This window comes from Polypterus senegalus, chromosome 6 (genome assembly GCF_016835505.1).
Source record: "Polypterus senegalus isolate Bchr_013 chromosome 6, ASM1683550v1, whole genome shotgun sequence".
NCBI lineage: Eukaryota > Metazoa > Chordata > Cladistia > Polypteriformes > Polypteridae > Polypterus > Polypterus senegalus.
The window spans coordinates 117,494,365-117,515,605 of NC_053159.1; the positions used below are offsets into that span (position 1 = coordinate 117,494,365).

The following is a 21,241-nucleotide window of genomic DNA, read 5'->3' on the forward strand; positions in this document are numbered from 1 at the left end:
AGGAACATTAAAATTGCACTTTTTTTTTTTTTTAAAAAAAGAAAAAGAAATCACACAGTTGACAAAAGAAACAAGTATTACATGAGATGAATTAGAATATTACAAAATTTTTCAGTAAATTAAGAGACAAAATATCGGATATTTTAGACAATTTAATATAATTGCAATAAATTAAATGCCCAATATAGAATCTTAGTTTTATTTCTCTTGCTTTTAGTGAAACGGATTCATTAATTTTGTCAATTCCTGTTCGATTGATAAAACTGCCATATTTGACTTTTTTTTTTTTTTTATATAAACTTAAGCTGCTTTCACCAGAATGTACAGTAACAGGTAGTGTTAGGAATATTCTCATGCAGCTTTTAAATTTGGGTGGGACTGAATTAAACTATATTCATGAATCTTTTTTAAAAAAAATCTAAACTTGTAGCTGCTTTACGGTCTGGAATTAATGTCATTGCCCGATTTTTAAAACTGATTATTTCAAATAAGAATTCAACAGAATTTATATTGTTTGGATATTTAAGTGATAAGCTGATTTTTAAAATTTTCTGTATCCGTTGACTAATTTTTCACCGGTTAAAAATTTGAAATCGGATGAAATCCCTTAGTTTTTTATATCTCCATCTAAGTTGTGATATTAAAATAAAATGTATCTATTGCTCCTTGCATCATACAAGGAAACGAGTGTATCAAACGAGAGTGTTTAATGCAGATCATCAGTTTAAGGTATTTGACAAACATTGCAACATTTGGCTTTTTTCTTTTGCAATTTAATTTTCATCATCAATTTGGTGCCCTTTCCCATTGTTCACCTGAGGCAAGTGCCTTGTTTGCCTCACCCTTGTCCCAGCCCTGCCTGGTATACATTTATAACTTTAAGAACATTGTTCTACTCTTTTTCTCAAGCTAAGTGTATTAAGTGTGTGTGTGTGTGTGTGTGTGTGTGTGTGTGTGTGTGTGTTATGTGTATATATATATGTGTATATATATATGTGTGTGTGTATATATGTGTATGTATATATGTATGTGTGTGTGTATATATATATATATATATATATATATATATATATATATATATATATATATATATATATATATATATATATATATATATATATATATATATACACACACACACATGTGTACATTAATGTGTACATTCTTAGAATTGTTTAGTCCAGGGTTATGCTGGCAGCATTGAGTGTAAGTTAAGAAACAACTGTGGATGGAGTACCAGCCCATTGCACACATCTAACTGGGGTCAAATGAGGATCAACAATTCACCTAATATGTATGACTTTGGGCATTTGGGAGAATTACTCATAGAAAACCCTGTATAGACTTGAGAACATTTTTAAATTCCTTCAAGACAATGGCTAGGTGCAAGATTTGAATTCAGGATTCCAGACCACTGCTGCCTGTATAAAACTATAAGTTGAATTTTATATTTAAATACATAAATATAATAAATGTGTAAAATACAGTATGTCTGTGAACCGTTTAACCATATTGTCATAGTTACTCAGTGATTACTCATTAGTAACTATTTTCACAAAGTGTTATTTAAGACCAAATTGTTAAGTATAAAGGCTACGAGACTTTATCATAATGTACCCCAATAAATAAATCAGCTGGGTAAGCATAAAATACCTTTCTTTAACATAGAGCTTGTTATTTGGCATTTATTTAAAAACTTAATCTATTTTAACAGAAAAATGGACAAAAGATGAATGATGTATGAAAACAGGCTGAAATATTAACTTCTTCGGTTCCAAATGAAATCTACTTAGATTTGTCATTCACTTTCTTACAGTTATCTAAATTCTGTGTTTTCTTCTTTCTCAGGAAACTTCATTGTTCACGGAATTTCATTCACATGCAGCTGTTTGTGTCTTTTGTACTCCGAGCACTTTCTGTACTCATTAAAGACAGAATCTTGTTTTCTTCTGAAGACATCTATCATTGTAATGTTGAATGGGTAATTATCTTGTTGTGTGGTGGAAGAATCTTCGATATTATATTGTATTTTATTGTTCTTGGTATGAATAGTTCTTGTAATTGAAAATACCCTAGGATTTTTTTTTTGTAAATCCAAGTGCTTACTTGGCGTAACAGGCATCACAAAATTAATGAAGTGAGACAGGACATTAATACAGTTGTTTAAGATATAACACATTTTATAAACTGCACATGCTTTGCCTTTCTTAAAATATGTTAAAAGAAAAACAAATCCTGCAAGTGACTCTGAATTATTTAATACCATTTATTCATTTCAGTTCATAAATGTGTTACTATACCTACATACATTCATTCTCCAACACGCTTAATCCTATTTAAGGTCAGGAGGGGCTGCAGTTTATCCTGGCAGGATTGGGAGTATGGCAAGAAACAACCTGCACCCGGTGCCAGTCCATTGCAGATTCATTATTACCATATGTTAGTGCAAATATAGCAACTGCAGTTACATCAACAAATGAAAAACATTATTAAATAAAGACATAAACAACATCCACAAGAACAGCATGTGCAAATATTTAAAATGCTTGGTCAAGACACGATGAGCAAATGAGCTAGGTTAGGTGACTTGCATCTACATGGATTTCCAATTTAATATGAAAAACTGAAGAATTTTTATAAAAAGTGGGCATATCCTTGTGAGAACTGTAAATGGAATCATGCCTTTGTGAAATCCCAGCGATTTTGGACATTTTTCCAGTGATTCATTGAACATGCAAGTCTCATCCTGGCTAACCCTACACTTTAACTGGGTAAATGGGAGATTGGGAAGAGAGAGTGAGTGAATAAGAACACCCATACTCCAATCAAAGATTATGGAAATAAACACAAAAGGACATTAATCACAAAGCTGTCTGTAAAGCACCTACATGGTGACCTTGAAAATGCCATATTTGAGCTGCCTAATATTACAATAGTCCAGTTGTATTGTTTGATCAGAGCCTTTGCACTTTTTAAGAAAGGCAGATCGCTGCTCCTCGATCCCCTTCTCATTGAATTCAGGCTCATGTTGTGTTAAACTTTTGCCAGTATGTACTGTAGCACTGCCAGCATATAAATCCTAGACTGTGACAAAGTGCTTTTCAAACATATTTACAGAAACGCACATCTGCAGCTATCACTGGAATTGTGAAGGTAATGTGGAGTAGTGTTGAATATGTTGTTAGTTATAAAACAATTTTCCTCCTTTTTGGGCTTGAGTAAAATCAAAAGGCATAGCCTTTGGATTCTCCAGATTTACACGCAGACCACAGGGTTCCACAGTTCCCTCTGATGGCCTCACCAAGCCCTCTTCCGGCAACAATCCAAGGTTTTTCCAGATAGTCTTGCATTCAAGTTATAAACTTTATGTTATATAAAGGCCAATAAATCATCCACGACTGTTAATAAAATCAGGACACATTGTAGATATTTTCTTCAGAATTGTAGTGCAGGCAGATTCAGTTTCTTGCTCAGGGTCACACACTGAGTCAGTGATGAGGGCTGAACCAGTAATCCTGAACTTTAAAGTACACTGCTTTATCCACTAACATACTAAAATATTGCACTACATCCCTATTATGTTTCTCTTGGCTTCTAAAGTTTGTTAAAATTTATTAAACATAAATGGTATTTCAGTTTAATAAATTGGTACATAGTGTGTGCTTGGTGTGTGGATGTGTGTGTTTGTGTGCGCGTCCTGCCCGGGGTTTGTTTCCTGCCTTGCACGCTGTGTTGGCTGGGATTGGCTCCAGCAGACCCCCGTGACCCTGTAGTTAGGATATAGCGGGTTGGATGATGGATGGATGGATGGTACATAGTTTGTATGTGTATAGCATTAACATCTGAATTGGTATCTATGATGATGTTGTAGCGCCATCTAGTGACACATATTCTTGTTTATTAATATTCTTGTAGTTAATAAACGTTTTTAGAAATAATTTACTCTTAATCAGTCAAGCTAGCTTTTAAAACAGAAAGACCAAAGCAGGTACATTATAAAACACGACATTACTAGAACTGAAAATATTTTATTTTTTTGAATACATTATGCCTATTGTTACAATATATAAAATGTATTTCAGCCACTTGTGTTAAATAGAAGCTGTACTTGTAATGTAAAGGTTTCTGCTTTTTAAAAGTATATTTTATTTTATATTCATTTAGACTGAATGTATAATGTTTGCATAATGTTCCATGTCCAGACCTTAGTGGTTGTGGCTCATATCTAAAGTTATACTAATTTATAGCACAATATGAACTTCGTTTCAGGTTTAGATATCCTTACATTGCATTTACCAGTACAACGTCTTGCTGAAATGGTGGGGCAGTGGTGATCGCTCCTACTTTACACATTCAGTGTCATGTGTTCAGATATCTTAAGTGTGTGGAGTTTGCAGGTTCTCTCCATCTCCCTGTAGGGTACTCTGGTTTTTAGATCCACATCATTAATAGGGCAAATTTCAATTGGTCTCTGAGGGTCTGTAAAAGTGGGCCTGGAGAGATACTGGCACCCTGTCTATTGCTGTTTCCTGCTTTGCACCAAGTGCTACTAGTATAGACTCTGCTGCCCGACAGCCTTTTATTTGATTAAATGTGTTTGAGAATCTGTATTTGTATGTATGTGTTTGTTAAATTTAACACCTGCATGCTGTCATTTGAATAATGCTGTCAATGTTGCCTGTTGTGAATGTGACGTTCATGTTGGATTTATATGCTGTTGCTGCAGCCTGATTATGGGTCAGGCACCTCAGGCAAACTTCAGTATTTATGAATATCACACTGTTGTTGCATATCTCTTTTTTTCTGCAGGAGGGATGTAAATTTGCATTATTTTTCTTTCATTACTGCATCATGGCCAACTATAGCTGGCTGCTGATTGAAGGACTTTATCTCCACACCTTACTGGTTGTATCATTCTTCACAACGAAAAAATATTTTTGGTGGTACATATCTTTTGGCTGGGGTATGTTGATTTTATGTCATATGAATAAAAATAAGAACTGGCAGTGACAATGAAGATTGTTTAAAACAATGACTAGATTGAAAAAGGAAAATTGTGCCGTCAAACATTTACAGAGTATATGCCAATACTGTAAAAGATTAAACTCTTGAAGAACAAAAGAGCACCTATGTAAACATTTACAAAACTGCCCCTTAACCATCTTTTGTTGTTCATGCTGTTTAAGACTCGGTGAGAGTCGGCTGAGTTTTAATCTTTCATTGTGTATCACACAAATGCCTTCTTCCTCTAGAGTAGTGGTTTTCAAATTCAGTCCTGTGGCCACTTGAGGCGGCAGGTTATGTCCTAAACAACTTTTGAAGCTAAATTCACTGGTGCTGCCAAAGAGCATCAGTAGTCACTGTACCACCATGAAAGCAGAAATACACAAAAAACGCCCTTCTATTCACTCATTTCCTGAGTCTCCCTAATCCTGTATGGGGTCCTGGGGAGCCAGACCACCCTGGATTTAGTGCCAGTTCATAGCCATTCTTATTCACATACGCACATTCAGTGAAGACATACAGTACAATAGAGTATGATAAAGGTTGTGTATCTACCTAAATTATATAATCATGTATCGAAATTCTTCAGTGTGGTGCGCATAAAGCAGAATTCTGGCAGACCAAATACAGTACGCCATGCAGTGCCACCCGGAAATAAAGAAGATGAACAATATCACAGTAAGGTTTACAAAGCAAACAAAAAGATTACAAAAAATTCTAAGAGGTAAATAGAATAAACATCCTGGATTCAAAACTTCCCACACTATTTCCATGTACTGTAGCGTTTGCACATTGTCTACAAGTCTGCTTGGGTTTTTCTTCCACATTTCAAACAATCTACTGGTAAAAGTTGATTGGAAATTCCAAATTGGCACCTTTTAATAATATTAATAATAATAATAATTCTTTACAAGGGTGGCACAGTGGTAGCACTGGAGCCTCACAGTTAGGAGACCCGGGTTCGCTTCCCGGGTTCTCCCTGCATGTTCTCCCCGTGTCTGCGTCGGTTTCCTCCGGGTACTCCGGTTTCTTCCCACAGTCCAAAGACATGCAGGTTAGGTGCATTGGCGGTCCTAAATTGTCCCTAGTGTGTGTGTGTGTGCCCTGCGGTGGGCTGGCGCCCTGCCCGGGGTTTGTTCCTGCCTTGCACCTTGTGTTGGCTGGGATTGGCTCCAGCAGACCCCTGTGTTAGGATATAGCAGATTGGACAATGACTGACTGACTAATTCTTTACAGTTATATGGTACTTTTCTCACTACTCAAAATGCTTTACATAGAGAATGGGGAGCTACTTCAATCACCACCAATGTATAGTTTCCACCTGGATGATGTGACAGCAGACATTTTTACACCAGTGCACTCACCACACATTATCTATTAGGTGGTGATATGGTGAGAGAAGTATACAATTGGTGGCAGGGGGTGATTACAGGGCCAGAATGACTAGGCTGTGGTGGCAGTTCAGCCAAGACATCAGGAAACGCCCTACACTTTATGAAGGATAAAGGTATCTTTTATGACCACAGAAAGTCAGGACCTCAGATCTCTCATTCAAAGGCCAAAACCATATTTGCAGCACAATGTCCACTTCACTGTGGCATTGGGACTTACACACAGACCACAAGGTAAGTTCCCCCTGGTGGTCTCACCAACACCTTTTCCAGCAGTAACCCTAGCTTTTATTAGATTTTTCTCACATCCAAGTACTGGTCAAGCCCGAGCATGATTCTGGTTTCTACCTTTGTAGGTGCGTATGTGTTCATAAATGGGTGAATGAGCCTTACAATGAACTGGCATCTGCCCTGGGCTCTTTCATGCCTTACACGCAATGTCATCAGAATAGGCTTCATTCCCAACAATCCTCGCCTGAATTAAGCTCGTTTGAGAATGTTATGCTATGTAATATGTGTCCAGATATTACAGTTCAATGGATCTGTGCAGCATTTTTGCCTTAGGAGCCAAAGTCCTCATTATACCATCAACTGAGTGGTAGCAAAGTGCAGACATTTAACAAATGCAGGCTGATTTTAAATTTGTACTGTTAAATACATTATGATTTGGATTGGGAGAACTATCAGTAGCTAGAAGTCTGCAGTGTATAGTCATGCACATTGAGGCTGTGGTTGGATTGATTAGATGCTTTCACAGGAGGAAGGCAGCGAGAGAGAGAAAAGCCCTTTTAGTCATAATATCTAGATAATTCTTGAGTTAACAATCACAGAAATATACTAGCATTCCACCATTCACAGATGCCAGGTTGATTCTGCAATTTTCCAGGGTCAATAGTGTTTACATTCAGCCATTACTAAATGTAGAACTGGGATAAGCTTGCCCATAAAATGGAAGGGAGAATGTGTTTTTTTTTTTTTGTAATTTTTCCTGTTTATCTATACTATAGATCACAAAGTTACATGTTGGTTTGTTTTGCAGGTTCACCAATGATATTTGTTGTTGCTTGGTCTATTGCACGCAAATTGCATGATGATGTGGGGTAAGTTCAACCGTCAATGTAGTAATTCAGATCAAATTATGAATCTCTAGTCTCTGGTTCCTCTCATACTGAGCAGGATTGTTTTGCGACAAACATCAACTGACTAAACAAAGCTTACAGTTCAAATGAGTGGTGAACAGTCAAGCTGTTAATAATATCTGTTTTACAAGAGGCAATAAAAAGTTAGAAATGTAATTTTTTATCAGTACAATGGTACTGACATTATCACTAACCACTAAAAAAAACAAATTTTGAAACAGTTCTTTTTAACTGGGGTTTCTGGGCTCCTTCTTCTCTGTGTGAAGGCTGTGTTTGACTTGAAGTGATCTTTTGCAGGATATAAGCTTACTAGCAAGTCGGTTGACACGAGCACAATCTAAGAACACCTGATCAGTCAGATCCTGCGTAGATTATACACAAGTGTACAGCTGGCCAGGCACTACAAATACTGTATATGTGTACATAATTTACTTTAATAAAAAATTAGAAATGTCTAAAATAAAGGACAAAAAATTATTTTTGAAGAATTAGTTGAACTTCTAAATTAGGAGTGCTAGACTGAGCTCTCCCAAGATATATAGTGCATGCTTATGAGTTGTTTTTTTTACCACTTCAGCTGATTCCTAACTAGTTGAAAAGTTGTTTATGACATGCAAACAAGAATTGCGTTGTACACTGCACATGTGACAATACTACCAGTACCACAACCACTAAATTAACAGAAGTGAGTTACATCACACTTGTTTGGTCAGTGTACAAAATTCCCCGTAGCAATCAAGCAGGTCCTGTTAGTGCTCCAGTGTTGGCTGAGCACTGAAATCTTTACTCTGGTACTACGGATTATTGTCATAACACGCAAAGTGGCAAGGATTATTGTGAATGAGAAAAGACCAGGAGATGATTGGAATGGAAGGAATTCATGACTGGAGTTTAAGGAGTGGCTAGGGTCTAACATAAATATGTTAATAATCAAGAAATACAATAGTTAAATCCATCCAGCTCCAAACAACACTGATTTGCATGTTGTCTACTGTTAAAACAGAGCAGACCCTTTGTTCTGGGGCAGTGCCCATCCTATCAGACTACTTGGCCTGTCCATTAATGATTTTTATGAGAAAATATACTCTCCTGTATTTAAAAAATTTTTAACATATATAGCTAACATTAACTAACATATATTAGAGAATTCAAAAAAAGAAAATTTACAAGAACACCAGCCACCATATACAGATACAAATTGTTTCCTTTCACTTCCAAGAGAGTGTTGCCCTCTGCCTGCCGACTCTGACTCATCAAAATGAGGCGGCTTGCTGTCTTTTAAAGTCAACCCGAGAACTGCTTTCAGTCTCTTATCCAAGTCATCCAAAGAACGTACAGGTCATGTGAAAACCATGTCAGTCCTCCCTAGTAGCGCCCTCTGGCGGGCCCCAATGACCACAATAGGGCTGCATTTCTGGACTCCAACTCCCATGCCACCCTGCAGGTGTCCTAATTGGGTTTAGTCATGAGGAACACTGCCACCTGTTGTATAGGGAAATGTCCTGCACCTTTTGACCAGTCCTTCCATTATGGCCTCCTGGCCGGGTAGGAATCCTACCTTTATCCCAGCCAGGATGCCTGTCCTTTCTTTCTTCCTGGCACCTACTCTCTCTTTATATATAAATACCCATAAACTGTTTGCACTTGGCTTGCACCCAACCCTCTGTGGCTGGCTCCTAGACTTTCTGACTGGCAGGCCCCAGTCTGTCAGGATTGGTAATAGGATTTCAGCCACCATTATCACAAACACAGGCACCCCACAGGGAAGCATCCTCAGTCCCATACTCTACACCATGTTCACCCACGACTGTTTCGCCTCCCACAAAGATAACATCATCCTAAAGTTTGCAGACGACACTGCAGTGATAGGACTCATCACTGGTGGGGATGAGGCGGCCTACAGGAGAGAGGTGGACAGTCTGTCGTGGTGTGAAGACAACAATCTCAGCCTCAACACAGACGAGACAAAGGAGATGATAGTGGACATGAGGAAAGAGAGGAAACCTCACCAGCCACTGTTCATCCGAGGGCTTGAAGTGGAGAGGGTGAGCAGCATTAAATACTTGGGCGTCTACATCAGTGAGGACCTCACTTGGACACTTAATACTACACAGCTGTACTTTCTGAGGAGGCTGAGGAAGTTTGGTATGTTGATGAAGATCCTCTGCAACTTTTATAGCTGCATTGTTGAGAGCATCTTGACCAGCTGCATTACCATGTGGTACGGCAACACTACTGCTATGAACCGCAGACGCCTGCAGAGAGTGGTAAAGACTGCTGAGAAAATCTCCAGGACCCCACTGCACTCCCTGCAGTGCAACTACAACTGTAGGAGAATTGCCTCAATCCTCAGGGACCCCATTCACCTCCAACACGAACAGTTCACACTTCTACCCTCAGGCAGGAGGTACAGAAGTATTAAATGCAGGACTTCCAGGCTAAAGAACTCTTTCTTTCCCAAGGCCATTAGACTCCTAAATAAATGACTGGAGTTTATAACCATGGTTCACCTCATTATATCTACCTCACACAACTGTCTTTGACTTTTCCATCACACACCTACCTGCACAATTACACTTTATACTTCTGTTTTTATACTTTATTCTGCCTCTGTTACTTATTATCTGTCTGCTACTTAATATTTATTTGTATCTTTATGCATTGGTCTTGTCATTTGATGTGAACAGCAAAGAAAGAATTTAATTGTACAAGGAAATGTGTTTCCTTACTGTGCACATGACAATAAATATAAGTATCTATATATATAATTCACTAAGGCAAGACAACCATGGAAAGCACGCTGGAAGGGGCGTGGATTCACTAAGCCGCCGACCAGTAAGACACCTATGGTGCACGCAGGAAGGAGCCACGCCGGAGGTGAATCGCCATATGCAGCGTGTAAAACAGTTTGCGAGGGGTATCTCATGGGATCCTTAAAACAATCCTTTACAACTGAGGTTAAAACACAATGAAGTAAGCAGTCTTTAAAAAACGAGTTTTCGGTTACGAGGCACGACCGCGTGCACCATAGCAATCTGTTTTACACGCTACATACTGCCTATTCAAAAAGATGCTCTGAACAAATCACCATCACACACACTTCTGATACAAAATATTTAATAAATAAAAGTGTGATATCTATCTCTTTGGTTAAGTAAATATTAATATAACACTGAAAATGCTCCAACTTTGAAAACAGTTAACACAATCCCAGAAAGCACTTGAATAATGCGCCATTTTGTGAATTCTCAAAAAAAAAGAATGTACTTATTTTGCTGCAATTACAATAAGTAAACTAAAAAGACACAAAAGTTTTCTGTAATTTTAAATAGTGTTAACAATATTTCTTTATAATTTTGAAGTATTACATTTGTTAATGTAAGTGAGATTTATTTTATATTATGAACAATTTGTGATATGTGACTTGCCACACAACATGGAGACTGCTGTTGACATCCTCTCCGTGTCAGTGTGGGTTTGCTCCCGTAGTCCAAAGACAGATATGCAGGTTAGGTGAACTGGCGATCCTAAATTGGCTCAGAAGTCTGGGTGTGTTCACCATGTGATCATTCCTGCTTTGCACCTGATGCTTGTTGGGATAGGCTTCTATTTCCCAGTTACCCTGCTCTTGATAAGTGGGTTTAGGAGATGGTTAGATGGATGGATTTGGAATATGATTTAAATTAAGTGCATGCAGCAGTAAAAATGTGCCTTTAAAAAAATAAAGTTATTTTTAATGTAATATCTGTCCACCTGAGCCTAAATGTCAGACTCTGCTGAAGGCAGGAATTGTAGCTGATAAAGGGAAAGCAAAAGTTACAATACAATGAGGCAAAACCAAAACCATTCAATTAGAAACCACAGGGCAAAACACAGTCACACATCACAAACCAAAGTGATCAAAAATCAGGAAACCAAACCAAACATTAGGGTCTACTTACAAAGAAGCTAACTAACGCTATTACAAACTAGAGAGTTTTGTGTATGTGGAGGGATCACTTGAAGGTACAAACACCACCAAAATTATATTCTTTTTCCTGTGACATCACAAGTGTGACAGCACAGTCACATGATCAACATAGGAGCATTGCATAAATAACACAAATTAGGATAGTTCAAGAAAAACAGGTGTCAGAATATGAGTCTATATGTAAATAAAACATCATAAATAATAAACTCGGCAAAAAAAGAAACGTCCCTTTTTCAGGACTGTGTATTTCAACAATAATGTTTTAAAAATCCAAATAACTTTACAGATCTTCATTGTAAAGGGTTTAAACAATGTTTTCCATACATGTTCAATTAACCATAATCAATTAATTAACATGCACCTGTGGAATGGTCGTTAAGACCTTAACAGCTTACAGAAAGTAGGCATTTAAGGTCACAGTTCTAAAAACGCAGGACACTAAAGAGACTTGTCTACCGACTGTGAAAAACACCCAAAGAAAGATGCCCAGGGTCCCTGCTCATCTGCGTGAATGTGCATTAGGCATGCTGCAGGGAGGCATGAGGACTGCTGATGTGGCTAGGGCAATAAATTGCCATGTCCGCACTGTAAGACGCCTAAGACAGCGCTACAGGGAGACAGGAAGGACAGCTGATCATCCTCGCAGTGGAAGACCACGTGTAACAACACCTGCACAGGATCGGTACATCCGAATATCACACCTGCGTGACAGGTACAGGATGGCCACAACAACTGCCCGAGTCACACCAGGAACACACAATCCCTCCATCAGTGCTCAGACTGTCCGCAATAGGCTGAGAGAGGCTGGACTGAGGGCTTGTAGGCCTGTTGAAAGGCAGGTCCATACCAGACATCACCAGCAACAATGCCGCCTATGGGCACAAACCCACCTTTGCTGGACCAGACAGGAGTGGCAAAAAGTGCTCTTCACTGATGAGTCACGGTTTTGTCTTACCAGGGGTGATGGACGGATTCGTGTTTATCATCGAAGGAATGAGCGTTACACCGAGGCCAGTACCCTGGAGCGGGATCGATTTGGATCGATGGCTAGGGCCATTCCCCCCAGAAATGTCCAGAAACTTGCAGGTGCTTTGGTGGAAGAGTGGGGTAACATCTCACAGCAAGAACTGACAAATCTGGTCCAGTCCATGAGGAGGAGATGCACTGCAGTACTTCAAGCAGCTGGTGGCCACACCTGATACTGACTGGTACTTTTGATTTTGAGCCTCCCTTCATTCAGGGACACATTGTGAAACATTTTTAGTTTATGTCTTATGGTGTTGACTCTTTTAGTGTTCATACAAATATTTACACGTTAAGTTTACTGAAAGTAAAAACAGTTGAAAGTCAGAGGACGTTTCTTTTTTTGCTGAGTATAGAAAAATAATACATAAAAGTGTGTATACTACAAATATACAATACATTAGCTATGTATAATGACATTTTAGAATATACCTTTATTAGGTAGACAAATACAACATACATTTATAAGCCTTCTGGAAACAAATGCCATGCCACTTTGAAGTTCTGGCCAGCATCATTCAGAACAGCCCCTTTTCATGACACATACACATTTAGATGCAGTGTGTGAAAGGCTGCTGCATCTTTTCTCTAATCTGTCAATGCCAGTTCCGTTTAAAGTGAGTACTGATCGAGGCCTCCTGCCATTGACCTGAACACACTCCGGCTGGCTGCTGGGAATGGAAGTCCTCTTGGTAGCCTTCCCACAGGTTCATCCCAATAATGAGGTTGTAACATTTTACCCCAAGACCCCCATGAGACTGATGACTTCACTTTTTTGTTTTAATGCACTATGGGAAACAACAAATATGAATAGGAAAAAAGACACATGGTTCCCAACTTGAATGCTGTCAGCATCATGATATTAGCAATCGCTGTTGGGCTTTTCATCATTATTTTTCAGGTGATGTCCCTCGCACTCGAGCCTTAACACCTATGTGAAAGGTTAAATGAAAGTGTCAAATCCTACTATTTTAAAGGTTCGTCTTGCTAGGTGGGCTGCTGCCACTTAAGCATTTCCCCCTGCCCAAAATGTGAAGCACTCACAGACAGTTGCAGTCCAGTCTGTAAAGAACTTTCTGCACTTTGCTTCTGTATTTTCTTGCACACTTCGCAATGAGTAACACATTATTTAAATTTATTTTCAAGGACCCACCAAAATTTTGATTTTCAGGTTTTCAGGGGTTGTCATACCCTCAAGACCTCCTGTATTTTGTACCTTGTGACCCGAGTAGAAACATTTGCCTGTTTATTTCACGTTCCCTATAGGAACCACCATAGCACTTTACATGTATAACCCTCAGAAGCTCTTTTATAAAAATTGTTTAAGGCTTAAAAATTTAAAAACAGCAGGACAACAATCAGACAAATATTACATTGCACATCATCCATTCCTAGCGTTCCATTGTAACCCATACTTTCTCAGAAAGGGAGCAGTTTAAAAATTGGCAGACACTCAAGGCTAAAGTATCTTGTGTGCAGTTTTACATTCATCACTGGCAACACTACAGACTTGCTGTCATAAGCCCAGAATATTCTGTGCAATGAAAAGTAATGGCAGGTCAGGGATGCCAGAAGTCTGAATAAACTGTAGGCTAGTGGCTACAGCATTGGTGGAAACAGTGGAAGAAACTAAGATGAAGGCAAAATTAGAGGCCATCATGACTAATCCTGTCCATCTTCTCCAAGATATGCTGTTCTGAAGTCTCCCATTACTTTTCATGAAAGGATTAACCAGTGGAAAACTGACATTCTTTGTTATTTCAAATTAGAAAAACTCAAATTCTCTTTAAGAGGATATGTTTAAAACATGGCAAGAATTCTTTAATATAATTTTAGTGTCAGCATGCCAGCCCTGTTATTAACTCTCTTATACTGTTAATAAATGAAAATTTAGATTTTTTTTTTTTTTTTTTTGCTTGTGTCTTTTTTTCTTCTTCTTCTCTTGGTTAGAGGTTGAATCTTGTTTTGTTTTTTCTTTGTATTTTTATTTTTTTCTGTTTTCTTTGGAAAGATTTTGGGGCAAATTGTATCTGTTTTCTTAATATTATTTATTTGATTGAGAAGTATGCTGTTGTAATGTTTTGCTTTTCAAAAATAAAATCAAAATTATTTTAAAAAAACACCAAGTGCAGGCCAAAGGGCATGGTGACAAATGCATATAGGCAAAATATGCAATAAGTATCTGCAGCTAGTGAAATTTAATTTGGTGAATACTTACTAAAATAATGAAAAATCTGCCTGCACACTAAAATAAAATCAGCTTTAACTTTTTTGGAACTTTTGTACCTTAGGGTGCCCTATGAATATCTTTCCTCTCAAATTAGAGGTATCCAAGTCCAAATATGTCCATCTTAATCGCTGCCTGTAACAGATAATACAGACTTACAGAGGGATTGTGCAGAATGGGGTGAGATAAATTACAAAGTACATTTATTTATTATTTACATGGCTTTGTTTTTTCTCTCCATTTAGTGTTTATCTTTGTACTACATGTTTTGTTTTACCACAGTTTCTTTATTTCATTTGTATTGGTTTTTTATATAAAATGTATTTATTTCCACTCAACATAATAATGTTTACAGCAGTTTTTGGGTCTTGGTGCTTTGTGATTGCTCTTTTGCTGAAACTTTTGTATTCATTCTTAGTTTAGGCAAGTCTTTTATATTTGTTTTCCTTTACTCCCATATGACATCTTTCTTATTGGCTTAGATGTTTTGCTTGAGAATGGACAACTTCATTGCTTATTCTCATTCTCCTCATGATCTATTAACCTTTTCTCATCCTAGATTATGTCTTGATATCTCAATGACATCCATTTTAGAAAGCTGAATGCATCTATAAACAGCATGGCCAACAGATGTCATCCTTCCCTTCTCAAGGAAGCATTCTGTAAATGGCAGCAACTCCACAGTCAAGTGATAGTTAAACACAGATAACCAAAAGGAGTTGGGGAACCAAAAACGTGAGATGGGCTTAGCATGCAAGTTATATGACATTTTGAACCTCGTTGGTTATGAGAGCTCAAGTCAGTCAAACTTGTCTAAAAAGGTGCTTACAAGTAATGGCCAAACCTCCAGTAAAATAATGAGAAGTTGAGCAAAATGACACCTTTTATTGGCTAACTATAGAGATTACAATATGCAAGAATTTCAAGGCAACTCAGGCATAATCTTTTTAGTTAGCCAATAAAAGGTGTCATTTTGCTCATAACAATCTATTAATCACTCTGTCTTTATTTTATGCTATTTATAGTTTGTACAATATTTTTTATTACATGTACTTTATGCAAGAATGGTTGACAGTAGGTTAAAGCCACAAGTGTACAGGTTCAAATCTCGCTGTTAACTCACAGTGATAGCCCACAAGTGTGTCATTTTCAATGGTGGCTTTCAAAACTGGTACAATAAAAGACTTACTGAAAACCTGCCACCGTTTCCTTGCATCTTCACACCCTAATGCCTTTGTACCCTTGCCCTTGGACCTGGGTTTAGACATGCCCACCGGTCACATCTGTGCACAGCTATATTTAATACTGGAGAATTTTCTAGTGTAGCATATTGTCACAACAGTTTGTGCTGATGCCACACAGTACTAGGAACTCGGCCCAGTCGGCAGATCTGTGGCATTTCTCAGTGTGTCTCTTCTTAAAGATAGAGAGGTTAGGAGCATGCACTGAAACAACACACATTACCGCACTCGCCACACGACAACCAATTCAGGATCCAGATTAGGACCCGAGTGCAGCCATGCAACGGGTGATACCTCAGCACCACATTAGTTCAGATGGAGTGGAACAGTATGAGGTTTTTAGGTTTTTTTTTAATGGGGGCATTCAGATTAAGTGGTTGTTGTAAACTGGCTCTGTATAAGTGAGTGTGGTCTATTGTGTGTACATGTGCCCAGGAAGGAACTGACCTCCCACGCAGAGTTAATTGTTGCCTCCAGGCCCCCTATTCCTCTGTATAGTGAGCTGGGGATCCCAAAAATGAAAAACAAAAGAAATGGAATGATTAGCAAGGAAACCAAAAGAAATGTCTGAAGTATGCATCAAAGCACAAACATATTAGCTAATAGACGAGGCTATCTGAATATCCTTCCGTGATTAACTCACAAGCCAATGGATATGTTCAATTTATCTTTATAGCTAGACATAGAGTATAATGCTTCCCCCATATTACATACTCCCTGTTTCATGCCGTTATTCATCACATTGTCAGAGGTCCTGTAATAGTAAACAACACAGCAACCACAAATCTATGTGGCATTACTGTCGCAGCAATAAAATAAAAAACAAACTTTCAAAAACCCTGAAGAATCCAAACTGGAGCTATGCCAGACTAACTCTGCCACCTTTTGTCCTGGGAGATAAACTGTACCTACTAGACATTTCTCCCTGTCCATCCATTATATGATTGTCCCGACTGGGATATGAACTTAGAGTTACTGCTGCTGGGTTGCAAATCCACTTACGTATTCCATTCACTATGGCCATCTGTTCAAGCATTTACATCTGTAATATGTTTTATGTTTCATTCACAGATGCTGGGAAAATGAAAATCTTCAAATCAAGTGGATTATTAAAGGACCAATAATTATAACCATTTTTGTAAGTAGCACGAACCAGAAAAGGTAGTCATTAGAGAATAAACTTTACTCCAGGAATTTCTAGTCATTCTTTATGATGTATAAATCAATTGATAAATCACAAGTTAATAAAGATTGTTATATATTGTTCATATTTTCCGTTGCCTAAATGGTTACTGTGATAGGCCTTAAACCATGCAAAACTTCCACAGATTAGGCTACAGGTAAAATGAGCCATTCATGGAATAAATTTTGCCAAGCGTGAAGGTAATGCCAATACACAATGCCAGGATGGGATTCTGGGTGTGCTTCCTTCATCAGCCACACCCCTTAAAAAAAGTGTTTCTTGTTACTAGGTAACAGTTTTTATACAGTAATTTTGAGAATACATAACACACATTGTGTTGTGATCTTCATGTCATTTTCCATTTTTCTATTCTGTTGAGTCTGTTGTGTCTTTTATATTTTTAAACTTTTTTTTGCTTAATCCTTTTATTTTATTTATGTTTATTGCTTGTTAAGACTAAGTCTTAGCCTTTTAGTTTCCCTAGCTTTTACATATGGTTTAAATATGAAGTTTTGCATTTGTTAGCTACAGTATCTTGTTCACCATTTATCCATATGATGTACATGTCATGATCTTGTGTTTAGGGTCACTATTGTACACATTTATGTTCATTATATAAATTTTTAATGCTGTTATTTATTATTATTTTAATGATGGTGATGTCATTGAGGAATCTTTTTTGTTTTTTTAAGTTCATTTCTAATTGCATTAGCCATATTGTTTGTAACAATGACATTTGTTGCCACCCTTATGCAATGACGTGCAGTGAGGTTCATGGCTGCTGAGGCTCTGACTCCTTCAGAATCAGATTTACAAATACATGAACCCAAAAGAGTAGCTTATTCACTATTCAATTGGCATCATGCACAATGACTACTGGTTATGTTTCATATGTCATCAGCATTCTTTACACACACAGGTAAGGCACATATTTGGCTAAGAAAGAACATTACATTTATAGCGGCAATAGAGAGTGGAGAGAGCGCATTTGCTCTGCACCCTCCATGTGTTCTAAATTTGCTCTTGCAATTCCACAATTCATACTCATTCAATACAAATAAAAGTATAGAGTGGTGTACAAAAAAAACGGATTTCAGTTTTGAATTTAATTAATACAGTATATTTAGTTGTTTTTAAAAGCTTTCAATTCTGGTGCTTTAATCAATTTTAGTACAGACTGTTCAACAAAAGGATAACAAGAAAAAACAAAAGAATATTTTATTTAAGGTCAAAATATAGTTTTTAAATGTTGGATTGTTTTTTTTTCTTAGTCTGATCCCATTTTTTATAAAATTAAAAACCATTTATGGTCTTTATTTGTAAATGAAGTCCATGTACCTATCCTTCTCCACGAAAATCTCCATCAATTTCTTGTAAAAGTCCTCCTTATTTTCCTTTAGTTTTAAAAGTCTTCCATTTTGGCAGTCAGTTGGAACAAAAAATAAAAGTAAACGGAGCGCTGCAGTGCACTTGACTTTCTGATATCACTGACTTATTGGTGCCAAGAGCCAATAGAAGAACAGCAGCAACAAGCACCTGTTGGGCTCACATGTGCCCCCTTCGGTGTGCCACAGTACTGTCTGCCTCACCTTGTGCCTTTTCACTGCGGTTTTATGTCCGATCATCAGGACTAAATATGTCACACACATTCATTAAAGATATTAGCCAGACTATGGAAAGTTAGGGTGTATAATAAACGTATCTGCAAACATATTGGTGACATACAGCAAGACAGTGACAGGTTCATGCCAATTGCAGGCATCAACCCAGCGTGTGAGGGACAGCGCAGTCCACTTTGTGGTGAGGCTCATTGCTGCTGCGCCTCACGTTTCACCCCTGTCTTTAAACAGGAAATGCACAAATTCAGCAATTTTTATTTTAAAAAAGATCGAAATTATTGGACTCATACAGAACACAGACTAGTGGACAAATTTACTTTATGTTATCATTATTATTTTTTTATTTTTCACCATGCAATCCACGTAAAGACTGGCACCACAGTAACAAAGACATTCAAGTGCTGTGAAAAACAACTATTTTCAGCACTATTTCACAAGCAAGTTAGGGCTAAGGATCTTCACCAATTAGCAGATGCTTTTTGCAACATTAAGCTCTCAACCTCGATTTTCAGATTGTGTTTTGGTTTTTGACATATGTTATTAATCAATTTTGATTTTATTTTTTTCTGAAAAGAATACATTTTATCTAGCAAATTTAGAGCATTTTAGGTATATTCTTTTTTCTTTAACAACCTAACCTAAGGGAACACTAATATCCTTCATTAAAAGTTAATATTATTGGCATCATTATTTTCTCCGCAACGTCATTTTGTGGCGTTGCCATTATGCATTGCTCTGGGGTTGCTACACCCAAAGTCACACCCGATTACGCCATCAGCACATCAGCGATATAAATAGCTTCCTATCAGGTCATTCCAGTGTTCAGCTTTGTGGATATCTAAAAGACTTTTGTGCGTGTTACTTGTCAAGTAGCTTTGTGGATATCTAAAAGACTTTTGTGCGTGTTACTTGTCAAGTTTTACTTGGTTAGACCTTGCTTTTGATTTTTGACTGCAATTTTGTTTTACCCTGCTGTTCTGTCTTTAGATCATGCTTGAATTCCTCGTTACAATCTCTGTTATTCCTGACTGCGTTCACTTCCTGATCGTCATTAACCTCTGTCTGCTTTACTTGCCAGTGGCAGAACACTTTCATTTTCCAATGATCCCAGTTAATATCTCCCTCCTACTTAATTGGGAACACAGGTCTTTTCAAGGCATACATAACAGTATAAGAAGAGCCAGATATTTGCTAAGATGTATGGAGTTGCTCTTGTGGCAATCAGCCTGACTTGGTATTCCTTGTTAACATGGTGTCAGCTAACTTTCTCTAGGCAATGAAATAAAATGTCAAAATCTCTTCCTTTCTTCATCCCTTCACTTCTGAGAATGTTGTACAACTCTCCTTGTCAAGCAACATTTTACCATTTTCCCTGATTATGCCAAAGACATTTAACATAATAATATGAAACTGCCAAGGCTACTCTCCAAAGTCACATACATTCTTTAAAACTATCATTTCCCAAAATGCACACTCTTTATAGATAGTCTGCCACTTGACATGACTTAGCAAATGGATTCATAAGAATAAAGTTCAAATACAGTACTAAATGCTTTTCTTAGAAGCACAGAGCCACTGATCATTTTAAAGATGACTTGGGTTGTGTTCCTAGCTTGGTCAGTATCTCTGTGGACAGTGAGTACAGTGTCTCCTTGTGTTTGTGTTTTTTTACACCCATATCAGAAGGGTCTGCAGGTTTGGTTTAAGTAGTGTTTCCACATTGGCTGAATGTGCGTGAGGGTGTATGTGTCATGGAACAACACTGCTTACCCAACACTGCTGAGGGAGGCTTCCATGTAGTGGAAAAAGTGTGATGGATGGGTGAATGGTTCGATCAATCTACTGATAATCTATTTAAGCAGGAAAACTACTAAAATCGAAACTTCTACATTTTTGCTTTAAAAACGTCAGTTCTTTAAAACATGTAACTATCCATCCATCCATTATCAAACCCGCTATATCCTAACTACAGGGTCACGGGGGGTCTGCTGGAACCAATCCCAGCCTACACAGGGTGCAAGGCAGGAAACAAACCCCGGGCAGGGCACCAGCCCACCACAGGAACATGTAACTAGATAAGTGCAATTTGTCTGCTCAAGTGAGATAACTATAGTTCAGTTAATGATATATATCCCTTCGTCCGTCTATTTTTCATGCACTTGTTCATTTCATGGTCATTGGGAGGTTTGGACCATCCCAGCAGCAATTAGTACAAGGTTGGGACCAACACTGGATGTTGTGTCAGACCATCACAGTGTGTAATCACACACACGTCCTCACTCACAGTCACTTTAAATTCTCCCAACTATGTTCCCATGTATGAACAAAAAGAGAGAGAGCCCAGAGGAAAGCATGCACACAGACAAGGGGAGCCTGTGCAAACTACAAAGAGTTAATTCATATTTCTCTTGGCATTTAAGGAATATGGTGCTCAAGCATTTGAA

General features: G+C 37.8%; 1 protein-coding gene across 1 annotated transcript in view; it reads left to right on the forward strand.

Moving 5' to 3' along the window:
* LOC120531470 (secretin receptor-like) overlaps positions 1–21,241 on the forward strand; it is a 74,562-nt gene that overhangs the window by 46,559 nt on the left and 6,762 nt on the right. The window contains exons 6-9 of the mRNA XM_039756906.1: positions 1,849–1,981; positions 4,810–4,963; positions 7,435–7,495; positions 17,067–17,133. Coding sequence (XP_039612840.1) covers positions 1,849–1,981; positions 4,810–4,963; positions 7,435–7,495; positions 17,067–17,133 — 415 coding nt within the window. The remainder of the gene's footprint in view (positions 1–1,848; positions 1,982–4,809; positions 4,964–7,434; positions 7,496–17,066; positions 17,134–21,241) is intronic.